The sequence below is a fragment of the Petaurus breviceps genome, unplaced genomic scaffold (assembly GCF_028583685.1).
Source record: "Petaurus breviceps papuanus isolate PSGF00001 unplaced genomic scaffold, PetGlider_PUasm1.0 582, whole genome shotgun sequence".
Lineage (NCBI taxonomy): Eukaryota > Metazoa > Chordata > Mammalia > Diprotodontia > Petauridae > Petaurus > Petaurus breviceps.
This window is the reverse complement of record NW_027186390.1, coordinates 5,278,102-5,299,211: the sequence shown is the minus strand read 5'-3', so window position 1 is coordinate 5,299,211 and position 21,110 is coordinate 5,278,102. Positions and strand designations below refer to the sequence as shown.

The window sequence follows — 21,110 nt, the reverse complement described above, 5'->3', positions numbered from 1 at the left end:
TACAAGATCCATATCGACTCATGAGCCTATCTGACTCCTTGCCTGAGCATCCTCTCTCCCCCATTATCTCAACTCTGACTACCAGCTTCCTGTAGGCTCTGCTTCCCTTCAGCAAACTCCTCCCACCACAGGCTCCATGTGACTATATTTAGCCTATTAGGGGATAGAGTTTATCTTCACAGCAGGGAAGTTTCCTGTGTACTCTGCTGTACCCTTCAGCAAATTCCCTCCATCACAGGCTCTATGTGATTACATTCAGCCCACAAGGGGGCAGAGTTTACTTTCAAAGCAGGGGAGGTCTTCAAACTCCCCCCTAAGTCTATTCAGGGGCAGGGAAGATCTTCAAATTCCCATTCCCATTACACCCTGCTTGCCCCAGTTTCCTCATTTGTAAATGAGCTGGAGAAGGAAACAGCAAACCACTCCACTTTGCCAAGAAAACAAACCCCAAATGGAGTTGGACATGACTGAAATAGCTGAACAACATCATACAAAGCAAAAAAAGAGGGGAAAAAAAAGGAATTTGGTTACACTGGAAGCAAGAACAATTGGACATCTCTATCTTTTCTGTAATTGTTATGTCAATAGCAGAGTCAAGTAAGGGCATTTAAAGGCTTAAAACCAAAATCCACCCTGGGGCACTCAGGAGTATTGTTATATTTGAGGATGGCCAGGTCATACCAGGAGGTTCATCTCTATCCTCTTCTCCCAATTATTTGCATTATTATATACCTCACAATCATATTTTGGGCCTCATAAATGTAAAGTTCTAGCACAAGAGTTTAGGGACAGATCAAAATGAATGTATTGGTACCAAAGGGTTGTAACTCACAACGGTCTGTTGTAATTATAATAGATGGTGTTAATGAACAAGGAAATGTGTGCAAGGTATAGTAAAGGGGGAAACTGTGACCAGGTTAATCCACACCTTGCTTAATCAGTCCATTAAAAATTGACTGTTGTCATTAGAGGGTTAATGACCTAATGTCAAAGAATATTAGACAGTGGGAGAGCTTTAAGTAATTCTGAAATCTGAAGATAAATATTTAATGTAGGTTTTAGGCATCACATCTGGTTATATTTTTGCCAGGCTTTTTCTCTGTCTTATCATGACTGGTTTTTGCAAACCTGAATGTTTTATTTACCTCACAGGTAAGCAGTCCCATCATCACAGCCATTAAATTGTGCATCTTCGATACAAACTGAGAAGTTTTTTTCATATATGGTGAATTCAGATTTTCTTCTTCACAAGGGGGACAGTCCAGGAACAAATTTGAATGCATTGTCTTCATGTCCTGTGGTGGACATATTTAAATTTGTCTTGTTAAAAGCTGAGCACCTGCCTTTTTTTTTAAATGAATGTTCTAAATTTTAAAATAGCAAATCACCTAAAAATGCAGGGTTGAAAAAGAGAAACTAAAAGCAGCTCCACTTTGGCAATAAAATTTTTGGTTAGCCAGCAGAGGTCAGAATTAAGCTCTAGTCTTCTTTTAAGAAAAAAAAAAAAGAACCAGTGATAAAATTGTATAGTGTACTTTTACAGAACAAAGCTTCTTTCATTCAAAATTAGTCACTTAACCCAGTTTGCCTCAGTTTCCTCATCTGTAAAATGGGCTAAAGAAGGAAATGGCAAACAATTCTTGTTAGTATCTGCTAGAAAAAAAAACCCCAAACCCAAATGAGGTCATGAAGAGTCAGCTATGACTGAAAAAGAACTTAAAAACAACAGTATTACTGAGACTCATAAATGCTGGCCTGGTTTGGGGTTATGGCACAAATTTTGGAGCAAAATTGAGGAATTTAAGTCTGTTTTCATAGTGTAATATCACAAGTAACAAATATTTTGATATTTATATATGTATCATTTACATATATGTATATATATACATATAAACTTCATACTTAACATTTTATTTTTAATTTTATTTTTTCCAATTCCATGTAAAAACAATTTTTAACATTTTTTAAAATTTGAGCTCCAAATTCTCTCCCTTTCTACTTTCCCCTCCTCCCTCCCTGAAAGAGTAAGCAATTTGATATACGTTATATATGTGCAATCATGCAAAACATATTTCCACATTAATCATGTTGTGAAAGAAAACACAGACACCTTCCAACCCCCCCTACAAAAAATAAAGTGAAAAATAGTATACTTCAATCTGCATTTAGACTCGATCAATTCTTTCTCTGGAGGTAGATAGCATTTTTCATCATGAGTCCTTTGGAATTATCTTGGATCATTGTACTGCTGAGAATAGCTAAGTCTTACTTAACATTTTAGAGATGAAAATATTGCTAGCATCAACATTTCCTCACAAAACCCCTATTCACACTACATGGAACACCAAGACTCCACAGAACAATCTGTGAAACATTAATCTACTTTTAAAAAATTAAAAGTTGAACTGATGTCAGTTACTATAGATACTAAAAAGTAATAAAGTCATATACACACATATTAAACTATATCCATTTAGGGAGCTGGAACTGTAATTTTCCAATACAGATAAACAACTGGTCTTTAACTTATAATATTTTAATAGACTCACTGGTAGCATTGAGAGATTAAGCAACTTGCCCACCATCACACAGATATATTAGAGGCAAAATTTGAACCCAGCCCTTTCTGATTTTAAGGATTATTCTCTAACTATATTCTCTCTCTAATATTTCATAGCTATTTAACAAGAGTGGTCAAGGAAATCCTCTAATCTGCTAGACTGGGGCCCTTTCCAATGAGCTGCAGTGATTCAGACTAGGCAAAGTTTTTGGTAGTGTTTGATTATTCTGTGGTCATGAAGACCCAGACACCATATACCATGAATCATCCCCCAAATTCTAAAAATCAGGGTTTGGTTTGCAATATTTCATGATACTGATAATTCTGAAAAACTGATACGGGGTGTTAACTTCATTTTGCCTTACCGACAACTTCGTCACTTAATTTTACTGTTAAAAAATGTGGCTGTCCTATGTAAATGCTGCTCCTACCCATCCCCCCCACCTCAGGACAGAAGTTCTGTGAGAATAGGGACTGCTTCTTTTTTATCCTTGTGATCCTAGGGCCAAAGCAGCATGCCTTGCTGGTGTTTGATAAAGGCTTTATAAGTAAATTCAACAAGGTAGAAAAGGGATGAAAAACAGAAATACTGGTTTAAAATACAGCAACAACAAAAAATTTTCTCAAAAGCACTGTAAGTTGGGGTGGCTAGGTGGTGCAGTGAATAGAGCACCGGCCCTGGTGTCAGGAGGACCTGAGTTCAAATCCGGCCTCAGACACTTAACACAAAAACTAGCCGTGTGACCTTGGCTAAGTCAACCCCAATTGTCCTCCAAAAAGCAAAAACAAAAGCATTGTAAGTTACTGTAGGTGAATCAATCATGAAAATTCTGATTTCTTCAGGTTAAATATAATCTCTATCAAAATAAGTCTAAGATCACAGAAGACTCTTCTACTAACATAGGTGCCCACATACCTGAAGAAACCTCCCCAACATGTGTATCTTCCACTCTAAGTCTCTCTCTTTTTTCTTTAATACTTCTTTCTGCAAACAAATGGCCTCTATTAGTTTCATGTAATTACTGTTTAGTAATTAGTTATGTTCTAGAATTTTCCCAGGAATTAAAGTCAAATTCATTGGCCTATGGTTTGCAGAATCTTCTTCCTTTTCTACGTGATTCTGAGATTTTGAATATGGGAACAGTAATTCCATTAATAGAAATAGGTAAGTCAGCAAGAAAAGCAGAGTTAGGGAAAAAGTTTAACATTAGGCATGTTGAGTTTGAAGTCCTTTACTGTTGATGACTTTACTGTTTGTGTTTGATTTCTCAGACAGAAGCCTTGATTTGTGTTACTTTGTCAGACAGAAAGTGAATTGAGATGATATTGCCAATAATATAAATATTGTTGTAGTTCTGTTAAGCTTTGTCTTCCTAGAAACAGAAACTTTGAAGGGCTTGGAGTGGAGCAGTCAGGAGTGGAGAGTTGCCTACCTGTAAATCCAGGCAAGAACTGGGAGTGGTGAGGCCAGAGGAAGAGGAACTGAGGGGTTTGGAAGCCAGCCTCAAGTCAAGATGAAAAAAGACTTTATTTACATCAGTATTGACTGATACGATTGTGACTTACTGTGAACTAGGGATGGATGGTGTTTGTACCTTCTGCTACCCCTTAAGGATGACTGGCCTAAGGATGATTGGAAGCCAGCTTCTGGTCAAGATGAAAGACCACTTTATTTGGATACTGTGTATTGACTGAGAAGACTGTGACTTACTGAATGATATGTTTTGTTTAAGACTATGTGACCACCTTAGTAATAAGTTATGTTACAGTGTTGTGAACATTGTGCTTTAGTTTCTTGAATGTTTTACTTTCATTTACTGCTGAGTAGATAGTTCACTATACTATGTGATTAGATCCTTAAAATTATTCATAGCAGCAGTCCTCAGGAGAGCTGCTCGTGATTGTCTTTACAGATACCTCTAGAATATAAAAGTGGAGATGCTCATCAAGTAATAAGAAGTGCAGATCTGGAGCTTAGGAGAGGGGTTGGGGCTGGAGCTATGAATCTGGGAATTATCTGGAATGAAGTAAAACTGAGGCTGGAGGAGATGAGGTTGCCAAGGGAGAAAGTGTAGAGGCAGAAGAGTCCTTCAGTAACTGGAAGGAGAAAGAGAAACAAAATAAGATAGACAGAAGGAGGAGGAGAGCCAGGAGAGAGTGATGTCAGATGCTGTAACGCTAATCATGGCAGCATGCTTGAGGGCTGTTGCTGAATAATTTTAAGGATCTAATCGCAAGGTACAGTAAGTACTCTATTTATTCAAAACTAAACCTTTTTCAAGTAACTAAAGCATAACATTCACAATCCATAACAACATAACCATTTATTACCATGGTGGCCACATGGCCTTAAACAAAACATATCATTCAGTATTTAACATAACACTCAGTATGTAACATGGCACACAGCATATATCATTGCATTCAGTATATAACATAGCATGCCCATCTTATACTTGTTTATATACAATCGAGGATCCCAGGCCAGGGTCTCCCCTTAACACAGCACATTCTCAGGGGTAGCAGAGACCACAATACCCTCCACCCCTAAATCACAATTGGTTACAATCCCCTCAGTCAAAACAGTGTCCAAATAAAGTCCTCTTGGGGGTGTGTCCTTTTCCTCACGCTGCTATTGCAGGATCCCACCTGGCACTCAGGTGCATGCATGTTCAAGTGGGCCAAAGAGTCCAAGTCCTAACATTGCTCCAGCCCCTGCTTCCATGTCCTGAGAGGCATCTGGGACAATGCCAACAGGGTGGGTCCCTGGGGTTTATGACACCTCCCCATTCTTACCATAAACAACTCCACCCCCTGGGTCCCAAACCATCCCAGGGGTAGGTTGCAGGAAAGCACTCTCACTGTTCCTGTCTTGCTTCAAAGTTTCATCTTGATTTGGGGCTGATGCCAGGGTTTCTCCTCCTGCAGGGGATGACTGCTCCCAGCTCCTGCCTGGGTTCACACACAGATAGCTCTTGCCTCCTGCTCCATGTCTCAGCTTACAGGGGAAGGTACTGTTCCATTTCAAGCTCTCCCTGCTCTTTTCCGAGCCCAGACACAGCAGGCTCCAGGGGCTCCTGCCCCTAGCTTCTGTCTCTGGGAAAACAAAGCTTAACAGGGCAACACAAATATTTACACACATTCCTAGCACTGCCATCTCAATTCACTTTTACAGCCTGGAGGCTCCTTGATAAGTTACTTAAAAGGGGTTTAAGCTAAGTGTCTTTCCCCATTGGTTTCCCTTTAGCAAGTTCTACTCCTCTCCATCAAGTTCCTGCTGCTTCTGCTACTGCTTCTAGTTTTCTCATTGCTCAATACTCATTTTCTTCTTTTTCACACTCATTTTATCTTCATGCTCATTTTTCTTCATCTTCATGCTTGTTTTTCTTCATTTCCTTTTTTCTTCCATGATCATTTTAACACTTTCTAGTTTTTCTCAGTACCTGATTGGCTTAGCACAGTAATGCATGAGAACCCATATGTGTAATGCCTGAAACTCAGCACCTGATTGACTCAGAGTCAAAAGATGCAAAAATCTTTATGATTCAACACCTAATGTACTACAGCTGTGAATTACCAGGGTTCAAAGGAGATTAATCCTTCAGAGGTTTACAATTTAGCATAAGCCTGGGAAACTCAACTCCAAAAGAAGGGCAACAAAAATCCCACCTTGCTTGTGTTTTTACAAATGTCAAGTAGGAAGAGATGGTTAAGAATTTGAAAAGACTCAGAAGTCAAGGAGAATGGGGATTAACAAAAGGTTACTGGATTGGTGAGAAAGTAAGGTTGGGGCTAGAGGAAAGCGGGCACAGTAATGGGTCAAAGGAACAGAGTTCTAAGATGAAATGACCCACCAAAGGATACAACCTGGGTCAGGAGAAAAATGAGGCATGGAAAGGGATGATGGACTGTGAGACTATGAAGAGGTTGGTGGAATGGAGATCACAATAAGGGTAAAGACCAAGTTCAGCAGGGAGTGGAAGCAGAGGAAAAAAATCAGAATTCCAGAAATAAAACAATAGTTCCACATGATGTTGAGGTCCAGCCTATGACAGTGCTATAGTGGAACAAAGGCAAAGATCGCCAGAATTAAAGATTGAAAAACTGAGGCCTGAATATTGGTCAGTTTGATGTAGAATTATACCAAGAAATGGGGTGGAAAGTAGAACTGTGAGCTACATGATAAAGTCACTGACAGATGTGGAAATGTTGTCAGTGTTGGTTTTGGTTGTTCAGTCATGTCCAACTCTATGTGACCCCACCAACTTTTGTTCTTGGGATTTTCTTGGCAAAGATACTGGAGTGGTTTGCCATTTTCTCCAAAGTGCACCCATTTTACAGATAAAGAATGGAGGCAAATAGTGGTTAAGTGACTTGCCTAGGGTCACACAGCTAATAAGTGTCTGAGGCTAGATTGGAATTCAGATATGCCTGACTCCAAGGCTGGTGCTCTATCTACTGCACCACCTAGCTATCAATGTTGGTAGACAATGGCAAACTAATAATACTATAGGAAACAGTGGTATGGACATAGAATTCTCAAAATATGAGGTGACTGGGTAATATGTATCAAATAATTGTCTGGAAGTAATAAGATACATGCTGATTTCTATTTCTCTCCCATCTGGGTCAGGGAATAGAAGTTGAAACAGTCTCCACTAACTAAGGAAGGTAGCATCATCAGGAGAAATCCAGAATTTTTTAAAGAGCTAAGTCACAGAAGTCCTATTTCTAGAAAAGGCTGAGACTATGATGTATTTTGCCTATAATAGAATGGACATTTCATAGGGCAAACTCAAAGGACTAGGAGAGCGTTGAAGTAGGTTTGAGGAAGAATAGGACTAATTCTGGAATTAAAAATTCAGAATCAAGAACTATGAAGCCATTAATATGAAACTACTCATATGAAAGGGATGTCACCTTTGTGGCAAAATCTAAAAGAATAATCATCTAGTATTCTGTAAGGCCTACCTCACAGTGAGGCTGATATATTGATATTAAAACTACAACATCTAATCTTTTATACACAAATAAAATCTTATATGATTGAAGCATGAACGACATCAAAATTACGTGAAAGATCATACTTCAATTTTATGATAACCAGTAGTGTTCCTGGAGGCTCTCATTGCTTATGACCAGTTGAAAACTCATGAATTTTGGAATTAGGGGTTTTGAATTTATACCAATACCTTTGCAATGTCTGACTCCATTATTTCCTCCAGCTGTTGCTTCCACTGAGCTGTCTCAAGTTTCCAATTATAATTTTGCTCCTCACTCCTTATAATTTGCTGCTGAAGTTTTGCATTCTCACTTTTTACCTCATTGATCTGCTGCTGTAACTTGGCATTCTTAGCCCTTTCATTTTCAGAACTTGACTGCAAAACTTTAACTTCAGCAACCAATTTGCCAAGACTGGACTTCAACTCCTGTCTTTCCTGCATCTTGACCTCCTCATGTCTCTGAAATTCTACTTGGAGTAACTCCCTAGTGGAAGTTGCTTTCTCCAGTTCTCCTCTGAGATTTTGTAACCTCCCAATTTCTTCTTCTTTCTTTTTGAAGGTTTTGTCCCTTTCCAAACAATAATTTATGGATTTATTCTTTAGCTCTAATTCACTCTTATGTTTCTCCTGAAGAAGAACATAATCTTTTTTCATCTTTTTAAGCTCTAATATTAAAGTGTTCTTTTCAAACATAGATTCCTCAAGTTGTTTTTGTATTTCAGTTGAAACCTTCTGTAAATTCTTCAAGGAGTTTTCAATATCGTTTTTTTCTAGGATAACCCTGTACTTGTCTTCAATAAGATCTTCAATATTCTTCTTCAGTTTATTTATGATGTCAACAAATACCTGTTGTTTGGAAATTTTCATTTGTAGTTCTTTGACATCATTCTCTAAAGAGAAGTTACTACACTCCAATTCTGTTATTTTACTTTGCTGCTTATGGTTATCTTGTTTTAATGTATTTATGACATCATTCAAATCTATATGCTCCTTCTCCTGGGGCTTCAAACTTTCAAAACCATGCTTTGTATCTTGGGGACCGAAGTCTTCTATAGATGCCTCACTCCAAGTGCTGGTGTTGGTGAAATAAGTTAGGAAATTCTCATGGCGGTTTGGAGACTCTACCCTTACTTCCTTTGACTTCTCAGGAGCCTCCCTAGCATTCTGGGATTCCCTTGGATTAACAAAAATCTATTTTTGAGAAAGCAAGAGAGAAAAAAGAGAGACAATCACTATCTCCGTCAAATATCCTACTACTCAAAAATGGAAGGATTTTACCTGAAAGATCATTAGTTTTATGCATTAGTGCCCAGATGTTTGTCATTGCCATTTAATATGAAAAGAGAGTATGCATTTAGCACTTATTCCATCATCTATCTCTAAGATCCGGGAGAGCAACATCACCTGAAGAGCAAAATCATCTGTTTTACAGAAGTAGTTAACTATTCACATCCCCAGAATTTCTCAGGAAATGCAACCTTTCAGACCCTATACTATTTTCCTTGTCTTTAAATAAATTAAATCAATCTATCAATAAATATACAACCTTGAGAAAAGTTATCTTTTAAATGCAGAAGCATTAAAAAACTGCCAATTAAAATTGTTAGATCCTTATGTCAAGATGATATTACTACTCTGATTTTATCATTATTAGAATGTTACAGGATTTGAAGACCTTGAAAGACTGTAGCTATAACATAAAATATGCACATAAAAATAGCATATACTGATGCAGGTAAAAAGAACTTGGAGATCTTTGTAAAAGATCTATGAAGAATAACAGTGAGGTATGACTGTATAGGGTTTGGTGGGTCCAAGCCTTTCATTTAACAAATGAGGAGACTGAGATATTAAGAGTTAGTAAATTTTGGGGCGACTAGGTGGCACAGTGAATAGAGCACCGGCCCTGGAGGGAGGAGGACCTGAGTTCAAATCTGGCCTCAGACACTTGACACACTTACTAGCTATATGACCTTGGGCAAGTCATTCAACCCCAATTGCCCTGCAAAAAAAAAGTTAGTTAATTCTGAAGGGATTAACACCAGCCCTAGGCAGGCATGCACAAAAAGCTTTGTCTTGCAGAATTCAACAAAAATCAAGTTAAAAAAATACATCAGTGGGGACAAAAAAGTTAAATCAAAGCTTTCCTTTGCCAGCCATTTGGTGAAAATGAAAGACTGCTCACACTTCTAACTTGAAGGTGATAGCTGTGATTTTCCCCATCTAACTGATGATGAAAAATGTTACTCATTCTGTTTTTTTGGTCACATCTATTTGACTGCATCAGATCTTGAACAATGTCTTTGTTTTTGTCCAGAGGGCATGGCAGATGTAGAGTGCTGGTATCTCCTGAATTCTTTGTGTGTTCAACATATTGCTCAGCATCAATCTGTTGGGATGGATGGAGAGATTAGGAACTTTCATGGAAAAAAACACAACAAAACAGCTATTTTTCCTGGCATAGAGGTAGTAAAGGTCTAGGGTAACAGATAAATCTCACTCTCTTCTTTAAAGATGTTGACTTAATTAAAGCAATTTAATTTCTCCCTGTGAAGTGCTGCATTTTATAAATTTCACTGTCCACTCTAGGAAGATAGATTTTTCTTCTCTTTCTTCTCCAGATACCTTGGGACATCAATAAATACTAACTAATAATAATAATTATAATGTTGCCTCTACATTGAATCTTGATATTTGTGGCATTATGCCATCCAGTTGGGGTTAAGATACCCATTCTAAAATACTAAGATTTCAGAAGGGCCATTTCACTTTACACAAATGTATTCTACCCTCCAGAATTACCCTTTTTTTAATATCTGAAGGTGTCCAATGCTAACTTGGTCCAATTTAATCAAAGTACCAGTTTCCACTACATATTGCTATGCAGTGTATATACAACTATGTAAATTAGCGTGGCAACATAGAAATACGGTTGAAAAGAAACTAAACTGAGTCTAAAATAAACAAAGCTATAGACAAGAAATAAATTTGATAAAAACAGAAAATACTATTCATAACACCAGTAGGGATATTCACTGTCATCACTATGACACAGAAAGGGGTGGTGAACATCTGGGATTTGTAAAGAGAATAAATAAATTCCATAGAGGAAGAGAGTATCTGAGTCTATATTTAAGACATTTTTTTTTTACTATTCCCATGATTATAATGGCAGAATGCTACTTGTAGTGTTGTACTGTAAACCTATACATAAAAACAAACAATGAATGTTTTAGTAATTCATGGCTTTTATTTTCTACAACATTAATTTATTGATGGGGTGCTTGGGATCTATGTTTGTAAAGTCAATTTGTAACACCAATTTGTAACATCAGTAATGATGGAGTGCTTGGGATCTATGTTTGTAACATCTGTCTGTAAAACCAGTTTGTAAAATCACACTCCATTCCCCCCCCTCCTCCCCCCCCCCCAGTCTCAGAGCAACTCTGCCCCTTCCCCCTATCCGCACTCTGCCTAAGCAACAACTTGTGACTCCTTTGTCTTTGCTTAATCTAGCCCTATTGTAGTTGCCTCATGTCTCCTCCTGTCTGGCCCAAATCTCATCTCCAAGTTAAACTCCTTAAACTTTTATCTATGCACTGAAGTCACAAGTTCCTCTCAGTCAGCCCTAACTTTTATCTATGCACTGAAGTCCCTTACATCCATCCAGTCAGCCCTGACAATGGCAGCCCTACCCTTTAAAAGTAAAAGTCTGTGCCCCCTTTCACTTGCAAGTCCCCTAAGGATCCTTGCCTGCTGTAAAGCATATAATAAACTTTCTCAACTCTGACTCCAAGTAAGGCTGAGCTGAATTCTTTCCAGACTGAATCGCAGGTTCTGGCCTTAGATAAGATCAGAGTTCCTGCCGAACCTAATAGCCATCCCTCATCATTATCACCTTGGCTTTGGAAATAGCAGTCTGGTCAAAGCCTTCTTTAAGAAGTGATTCCCCAACCTCTGTGCACACATTTTTCTCATACAAGAAGCTCGGGTTTATGGAAATGTCCTTAATAATGCTGTCAAACAATGATTCTTCTGTTATTGGGAGAGGCAATGCAAATTCATCATAGACCTTCAGAAGTGGACTTTTGGGAGAGTTTACCAGAGTTTCTTCAGTATACACATCTTTTTTGATAAAAAATGTTAACGTGTCATTTTGTTCTGGTTTTTTTTCCTTTTTTACACTACTGTGATTGGCAGAACCACAAAATTGGCTTTGTGGTGCTAGCTGCCTTGTAGAGGATAACTGTTCACCATCATTTTGAAGTGATTCACTTTCATTATTTAGAGCTTCTGTCTGATGGAATTTGCAAACAGATTCAAATCCTCCTTGAGTGATATTCTTGGTGTTGTTTGGAGATATCAGTACAGTCTGTAAATGGTCCTCAAGACTGTTACCTTATTGAAATGGAAAAAAAAGAGGGAAAAAATCAGAATCATCTCATTTTATTGAAAAAAAAATTTCTTTTAGAATTAGAAATAACGTTAGTACTTCACTGTCATTGTTGTGATACATGTTCACAGTTTACAAAGTGCTTTCCTCACAGCAATCCTGTTGAGATAAGCAGGGTTAGGACTATCCTATGTTAACTCATATCAAGAAATATAATTTGTTAGAGGTACATATCATTTCAGCTAAATTAATGGACACTTTGTGTCATTCAATAACTTTTTTTAGTGCATCTCAAAATGCCAAATTGATATGTCACAGGAGAGCTGGCCATATTAGACAGATCAAATTCCATTAGACACACAAAAAAGGATCACCCATGTCCTTTTTTTCATTTTGGAGTTCTGTTGCTCAAATCAGTGGACCAATGGCTTTGGCTTACTAAATCTTTTTATGATACTGTCAGCCTTACAGAGTTAATTCTAAGAGAAACAAAATTAGGTATATGTGGCATGTTTATTTCTTTCAAAGTGGGCGACATGCATGCATAACATGCATGGGAGTTCATTAGAAAATGAATTTGAAGAAAGGCCAATAGAAGGAGACTATACCCTTAGAGCAATGAAGTGTCCCCCTTCCTGATTCAGGATGCCTGTGTCAGTCAAAATGATAGTTTCAAGAGGTTATAAGAGGATTCCCTGGGGGTGGAGCCAAGATGGCCCATAGAAGCAGGAAAACTCTGTCAGCTCCCCCCCCATAACCACCTCAAATACCTATAAAATATGACTCTAAACAAATTTTAGAGCTACAGAACCCACAAAGTGACAGAGAGAAGCAAATCTCCCGTTGAAGGGAGCCTGGCTGGTGGACAGGCAGGGTCCATTGAAGCACACAGGGAACCGAGCCCAGCCCCATGTGAGCCTGTGGTTTTAGACCCAGGGTGGCCCCAACCAGCAGCTGCAGCAGACTTTGGGAGAGTGGATCACCAGCAGTAGTGGCGGTTTCCAGAATCACCAACCCATAAATGCCAAAAAAAAAGTGAGAGGTCAGTGAGAACTCTGTTGGAACTTGGGGGGCCAGAGGAGTAGGTCTGGCCTCTGCCCCTGGAGCTAGAAGTGGCAGAGGTGCAGCGGCCCTGCAGCTGCTTCCACATGGCTACTTCAGAGTTCCTGGTCTGCAGATTGTAGGGGGGCCAAGCAAACATTCAGAGGATAATCACTCTTGCTTTAACCTGCCTAGATCTGGATCACGGTCTTGGGTGGTGTTCCTGAAGTGTGTGACTAGTGAGCCAGAGTTTGTGGGGATGCAGAGACAGTGCCCTCCTAATAGCTCTAGCAGCTGAGAAAACCCCAGTGATTTGGGACAAAGCTCTGTCCTCTGGAAACAGAGCTCAAAAGTCAAGTAATTGAGTGGCAACATAAGCAAGCCAAGGAAGCAAAGCAAGCACAGCAATCCAACTTTAGATTCCTTTTTGGGGGGACAGAAAGGATCAAAGCATGGAACAGGAGGAAGACAACAAAGTCAGAACTCCTGCACCAAAAGCTTCCAAGAAAAATATGAACTGCTTACAGGCCATGGAGGAGCTCAAGAAGGATTCTGAAGATCAAGTAAGAGAAGTGGAGGAAAAATTAGGAAGAGAAATGAGAATGATACAAGAAAATCATGAAAAGAGAGTCAACAACCTGACTGAAGAAAATAACACCTTAATAAAGGCCCAGAAAGCCAATGAGAAGAAGAATGCCTTAAAAAAAATGAATTTGCCAGATGGAAAAAGAATTTCAAAAGCTCACTGAAGAGAATAATTCCTGCAGAATTAGACTGGAACAAATGGAAGCTAATGACTTTATGAGAAATTAATATACTATTAAACAGATTCAAACAAATGAAAAAAAGAAGGCAATGTGAAATATCTCACTGGAAAAACCACTGACCTGGAATATAGATCCAGGAAAGATAATTTAAAAATTATTGGACTACCTGAAAGCCATGATCAAAAAAAGAACCTAGAAATCATCCTTCAAGAAATTCTCAAGGAAAATTGCCCTGATATTTTAGAACCAGAGGGCAAAATAGAAATTGAAAGAATCCACCAATCACCTCTTGAAAAAGATCCCCAAAAGAAAACTCCTAGGAATAGCCATGTTCCAGAGTTCCCAGATCAAGGAGAAAATATTACAAGCAGCCAAGAAGAAACAATTTGAATATTGTGGAAATACAATAAGGATAACACAGGATCTGGCAGCTTCCACATTGTGGAATTGAAGGGCTTGGAATATGATATTCCTGAGGTCGAAGGAGCTGGGATTAAAACCAAGAATCACCTACCCAGCAAAACTGAGTATCATGTTTCAGTGGAAAATATGGTCATTCAATGAAATAGAGGACTTTCAAGCATTCTTGATGAAAAAACCAGAGTTGAATAAAAAAATCTGATATTCAAATACAAGAAGCAAGAGAAGCATGAGAAGGTAAACAGGGAAAAGAAATCATAAGGAACTTATCAAAGTTGAATTATTTACATGCCTACATGGAAAAAATAATTGTAACTTATGAAACTTTTCTCAGTATGAGGATAGTTGAAGGGAATATAAATGTATATATATATGTATACATACTATATATGTCTATATAGGAAGGTATATGTGTGTATGAATACATATGTGAGTGTGTGTATATATGTGTACAGGTATACATAGACAGAGAGCACAGAATCAATTGAATAGGAAGCAATGATATTTAAAATGTGAAACTGAGAGGTGAGAGAGGAATATAATGAGAGGAGATGGGGAGAGACAGAATGGGGTAAATTATCTCATATAGAAAAGGCAAGGGCTAACTTACAATGGAGGGGAAGAACAGGAAGGCATAAGGTCAACCTTACTCTCATTGAATTTGGTTTAGGGAGGGAATGACATACATACTAAATTGGGTATCCTGCCCTACAGGGGAGTAGGGGGGAAGGGGATGAGGGAGGGGGGACATTTTGAGGAGGAGAGTAGTTAGAAGCACATACTTTTGAAAAAAGACAGAGTCAAAGTAGAGAATAGAACAAGTGGGTGATGGGATAGGACGGAGGGAAATATAGTCAGTCTTTAACAATATATCCACTATGGAAATGTTTTACGTAACTACACATGCACAACCTATATTGATTTGCTTATCTTCCCAGTAAGGGTGAGTGATGAGGGAGGAAGGGAAAGAATCTGGAATTCAAAGTTTTAAAATCAAATGTTTAAAAAATTATTATTATTAATTTTTACATGCAACTGGGAAATAAGATATACAGGCACTGGGGTATAGAGATCTATCTTGCCCTACCTGAAAGTCAGAGGGGAAATGGGGGAGGGGGGTATACAGTAGGATTGCTATTTTGGTGTGGTGGGTAGGGGAGAGATGGGGAAAATATTTGTAACTCAAAATCTTGTGGAAATGAATGATGTGAACTAAAAATAAACATAAAATTTAATTTAAAAAGAAAAGAAAAAGGAAAAAAAACCCAGCACACCATTTGAACTCAGTGCCAGGCCCCATTCAACTTGTGTTTGCCTTTGGTGCTACAATAAACTCCTTTTAATTTAAAAAAAAAAAACTATGTCCCCAGGATGTCTGAGTTCTGTCATTCATTAACAATGAAATGTCTTAAGAAGAAGAGAATGTCATAATAAGATAGTGTCCATGAAACATCAAGATAAGAAATGTGCCATTAATCAAGACAGTGTATGGTTCAAGGTGCCTGGTCCTTATCAGTCATAAATAGAATTCTCCTAGTCAGTTTCATCTGGTTGTGTGGATGCAGACACAACAGGGGGCATCTTGGGTTGAATCAGAGGGCATGCAAAGGATTAAGGTATGTTAACTGAATGAGCCAAAATATTTTTCTCCTGATAGGAAAATTCAGGTTTTTGGCTTTTCTCAGGTGAAGGAGGGCTCAAACTAGTTCACAATAAGATCAATTTGTAAACCACACTGATTGTCAAATTTTTAGGTAACTAGATTGGTGAGGACAAAGGATTTGAGAATATGATACCTTGTAGCTGCCCCCACTGAATTTCCTGCTTGCTGCACCAAGATGTTGAATTTGATGGCTGGATAAACTAATAAGGGTCAAGGGGAAAAGCATATATGGTTCCCAACCCCTACCTCCTGTTTGCAGAGTACTGAGCCCTGTCTTCCACTAGACAACTGTTTCTATTTATTAGAGCTATTTAGTAAGTCACAGTCACAGTGGTTATTCTTATTCCCTATCTTTGGAAAATAATTCATCATAATTACTTGACTTGCTAAAAGGTGGTTTCCTTAAGTCTGGGTGGTCTCACTTATTTTCCACCTAAAGATTCTATAGAAAAGCTCATTTGTCAGAAGTCTCAGAATTCACAGTGTAGTTGATGACCAGATGCAAGTGATTATTCTCTCCTAGAGAACTTACTACCTCACCTGAGCAGCAGCCACTATCACTGTGGCCCAGGGAGAACAGGGATCACAAGCATCAGATCTGGCTTGAGCCTTTGGTATTCCCCTGAGATGTGTAACTTAAAAGTATTGATGTGCTTACTGCTTCTTATCTCCTGAAAGTAAGAGAGAATTCTTAAAGTAAGAGTGAGCCTGAATATGCTTGGGATTTATCTCTGTAGTTCTAATACTGTAACAAATTATAAACATCAAAGGTAGAATTGACAGCTTTAGACACTGGATAGCAAAATAAATAACTGCACTGGAATGTTCACATTAATCTCTGATATGAGAGTTTTAAGAGTCACATCTCTATCACCCACTAAGTTGTAGGCAGCTTCTGTTTCATTGGGACTTTGGTGGGAAACTGCTAATTGCCAATCAAGGACAGTAGGCAAAATCACCTTAAGAGAAAAGGCAGAGAAGTCAGCTGCATACAAAGGTTCCAAGAGCCAGCAACCCCTCCAGTTGGAGCCCCCAGGAAGTTAGACAGTTTTCCATAGCAATTATATGAGAGTTGGTCCCAGAGCTGCCAGTAAGAATTAAGGAAGACTAAAGATCAAATTTACAGCAAGTATGGAGGATAAATGAAATTTTACATGGCAGAGAATTAGCTATGTTTACATTTCTGCCAGTACCAAGAAAGTTATATGTGCATGAAACAGAAGTTCCTTTCCCTTAAAGAGGGGGAAGTAATATGGTTGAAAAAAGATCTCTTCATTTTCCAGGTTATCAGAGAAAACAAAGTCTTGATTGATTGAAAGAATGGAAGAAGGGCTCACTAATTTGCGGGAGACAGTAACCAAGAAGAAAGCAGGTAATAGAAATCTGTGATCTTAAATATATCTAGGCAAATATATGAGGTATGTAAATAGGGCAGTTAGAAAAAAAAATTTTTTAAAAGCAAAAAAAAATAGGGCAGTTAGGTGGTGAGGTGGATAAAGTGTCAGGTCTGGATTCAGTTCAAATCTGGCCTCAGACACTGTGTGACACTGGGCAAGTCACTTTACCCTGTTTGCCTCAGTTTTCTCATATGTAAAAATGAGTTGGAGAAAGAAATGGCAAATCACTCCAGTATCTTTGCCAAGAAAGCCCCAAATGTGGTCATGAAGTGCTGGAATGGCTGAACAACAATAATAACAACAAATGGTATGTATGGTATGTTAATTGAGTCGAATACATTAAATAGTGGAATACATTTTCTTACAGAAGGAGACAAATTTGACTTCACAGTATCATTGGGACTTAGTGGGATATGATTCAAGTATTGATTAAGCCCACATTGTGTGCTAGGCTGAGAATAAAAAGCCAAAACAAAACAGTCCTTGCCCTCAAGGAAACATGAATATAGATAAATGAGTACAAAATATATTCAAGGTAAATACAAAGTAATTTTGGGCAGGAGGTGAAGAGCAGGGTATGAACAATCTAGAATGAAGATGGGCCTAGCCTGAGTTGCACCATAGAGGAAGCTCAGCCTTCTAAGACACGGAGATGAGGAGGGGAATATATTCCAGGCACAGGGGACAATTTATGCAAAGGAATGGAAACATGAAGTGGAATGTAGAGAATAGCCAAGTATCGGGCTGTGACATGAAGGATAGTGATTTGCAGTCAATATAGAAAAGTTGGTTGGAGGCAAATTACAAAGAACTTTAAATTCCAAACACAGGAATTTGTGTTTTATTCTGGGGGAAACTGGGAATCACTGGAGCGCCCAGAATAGTGATGTAATGTAGTTAGACCTGGTTTTTAGGAGCTTCAATTGGCAGCTGTGTGGAAGATGGATTAGAGAAGAAAGGGAATGGAGGCAAGGACTAGTTTATTCAGCTACAGGATAGGTAATGAGGTCTTGAACTAGGGTGGTCATGATGTTAGTAAAGAGAAGGGAACAGATTGAAGGGGTAAAGGTAGAGTCAGAAAGGCTTAGCAGCTGATTGGGCACAGAGAGCAGAAGAATCTATTGTTTAGTCATTCAGTTTTGTCAGACTTCATGATCCCTTGTAGGCTTTTCTTAGCAAAATGGAGTGGTTTGGATTTCCTTCTCCCGTTCATTTTTACAGTGAGGAAACTGAAGTAAAGAGGGTTAAGTGACTTGCCCAGAGTTAGGGTTAGTAGCTAGTAAGTGTCTGAGGCCAAATTTGAACTCTGGAAGATGAGTCTTCCTTACTCCAGGCCAAGCACTCTAGCCTTTACCTCTAAGGAAGAGTATGCCATATAAAAAACAGAACAGATAAAGCAGGGGAAGAGCAACATTGAAAATTATGAAGATATATACTCAAGTGAAGACAACTAAGACTCTCAGAGAGGAAAATATAATGCTTAGGTAAAGATCAATGGAAATGCTGAAGAAATGTTATAGGAGTAGATTATAGGCCACACACAAAGAGCAAGAAAATTGGTGAGGAATTTTGAAATAGGTCACAAAACCGGCATTGAAACATAATATGATAATAATGAGGTACTTCAATCATGCAGTTCTCTATCAAAGGCAGAGCAGATGATAAAATTTTGAATTCCCATAATAGTTTTATTCTCCAAAAAGTAAAGAAAGAGACAAGTGACAAGTACTAATAATTTGAACATGATTATAACCAACAGGGAAAACTGCTGCTTTAGTAGAAGTGACAGAAATCTTAGGTGTTGGAGGAGTGGAAGAAAGTGACCACTTCATTCTAGGATTCATGACAAGATGAGAGTGAAGATGGACATAGTCTGACATGCACCCCAGATTTGGGGAAGACAGATTTCAAAGGATTAAGAGAAAGGACAGGTAGTATCCAATGGTCCCAAATTATATATGACAAGTTATCCCAAGAGGAAGTAGGAAATTATTGAAATAACTGATAGATATGATTGCTTGAGACTATTAGTAATCTTTAAAAGATCATGAAGAATGGAAGAGAGGGCATGGCTGGAAAAGAACAACTGTTTTAAATTCCAAAAAAAGAAACAACTTAGAACTTGCAAACTATAAGTTGGTGAGTTTGATCTCAATCCTGGGATAATTCTAGAATATGTTATTAATAAAATGATTTTAAAAGGAAAGCAGTAATTAGTAAAAAAAAAAACAAAACCACACACAAACTGGTATGCCTTCATAAAAAAAAAAGGCAATGCTAGACATAACCATATTACTTTTTTTTTTTTTAAAGCAATCGGGGTTAAGTAACTTGCTCAAGGTTACATGGCCAGGTGTTTCTGGGTGGGTGCTAAGTATCTGAGCCTGGATTCAATCCTAGGTCATCCCAACTCTGGGGCCGGTGCTCTTACTCACTGAGCCACCTGGCCACACCTAAGCAATTAGGGTTAAATAACTTGCTCAAGGTTACACAGCCAGGTGTTTCTGGGTGGGTGCTAAGTGTCTGAGCCCAGGATTCGATCTTCAGGTCATCCCAACACTGGAGCTGGTGCTCTTACTCGCTGTGCCACCTGGCCGCCCCAACCATATTACTTTTTGTGACAAATGTATTAGATGAGTAGAAGAGAATGAAGTAGTCATGGTATGTCTAGATTTTAGTGAGCATCTGACAAAATCTCTCATGCTATTCTAGTGGGCAACATGGAGAAATATGGCCAAGCTAGAGTTACAGTAAGGTTTAATTATTAAGTGACAATGAATAGAACCAAAAGTCGATTTAGAAAAAAGTCCTTAATGCAGTGACCTGGGGTCTGTCTTTGGCCCTATGCTGTTTAACATTTTTGTCAATGACTTAAAGACTTGGACGAATGGTTTCCTCTTGAAATTTAGATTGTACAAACAGTGAAATTTGAAACAACTTTTTTGGATCCAAAAGTTAAAACCCGGGGGTGGCTAGGTGGTTCAGTGAATAGAGTACCAGCCCTAAAGTCATGAGGACCTGAGTTCAAATCTGGCCTCAGACACTTAACACTTACTAGCCGTGTGACCTTGAGCAAGTCACTTAACCCCAATTACCCTGCCTTCCCCCCTCCAAAAAGAAAAAAAAAGTTAAGACCCAAAAGAATCATAATCTAAAAGGACAGGAAAGGATAGTGGGTTAAATCTAATATGATCATTTTATAGAGAAAAGTATAAAGCTCTACACTTGGATCCAACAAAGTACAAGGTGGGAAAGGCATCACTTGATAACAAGACATCTGAAAAAGACCTGGGAATTTTAAGTGAACTGAAAGCCTAATATGAGTCACTGGTGACTGGCACATACTAAGTGCTTATTAAATGTTTGCTGACTAATGACTACCTGGCCAAAGAAGCTCATGTAAACACAGCCTACATTAAGATGCACAGCATCCATAACTAGGCAGGTGGTGGTCTCACTGTACTGATCATATGTGGACCACTATCTGAAATTATGGTTGCCATATACGATGATATATCCAGAGAAGAGTGAGCAGAATGGAGAAAGATCTGCAAACTAGTGGCATCAAAATCGGAAACAGGGGCCACTAAACGACATGCAAGGATCCCTGCAGGTGCATACTGACTTAGAAAACCACATATTAATATTATCTATGTTTTATTTATTTTGTTAAATATTTCCAAATTATATTTTAATCTGGCTGAGGCAGCACTTGGTAGTGTTGTAGGCTATAATGCAGGTAGGCCTCTAGGACACTTCTGCTCTAGAGTCTGTCATCATTTCCCACCCACCTGTACTCCTAGACTTGTCATGCCCTCTAGAATTTTATCATCCTACAAGATGACATCATCTTTGACATTCCTGTC

The 21,110-nt window shown here is 38.5% G+C and overlaps 1 protein-coding gene across 1 annotated transcript in view; it reads right to left on the bottom strand.

Moving 5' to 3' along the window:
- Positions 1-21,110, bottom strand: part of CAGE1 (cancer antigen 1) — a 123,000-nt gene that overhangs the window by 71,525 nt on the left and 30,365 nt on the right. The window contains exons 4-8 of the mRNA XM_069103527.1: positions 11,462-11,961; positions 9,749-9,952; positions 7,753-8,754; positions 3,477-3,545; positions 1,146-1,295 (exon numbers count right to left, since the gene is read on the bottom strand). Of these exons, the coding sequence (XP_068959628.1) occupies positions 1,146-1,295; positions 3,477-3,545; positions 7,753-8,754; positions 9,749-9,952; positions 11,462-11,961 (1,925 nt within the window). The remainder of the gene's footprint in view (positions 1-1,145; positions 1,296-3,476; positions 3,546-7,752; positions 8,755-9,748; positions 9,953-11,461; positions 11,962-21,110) is intronic.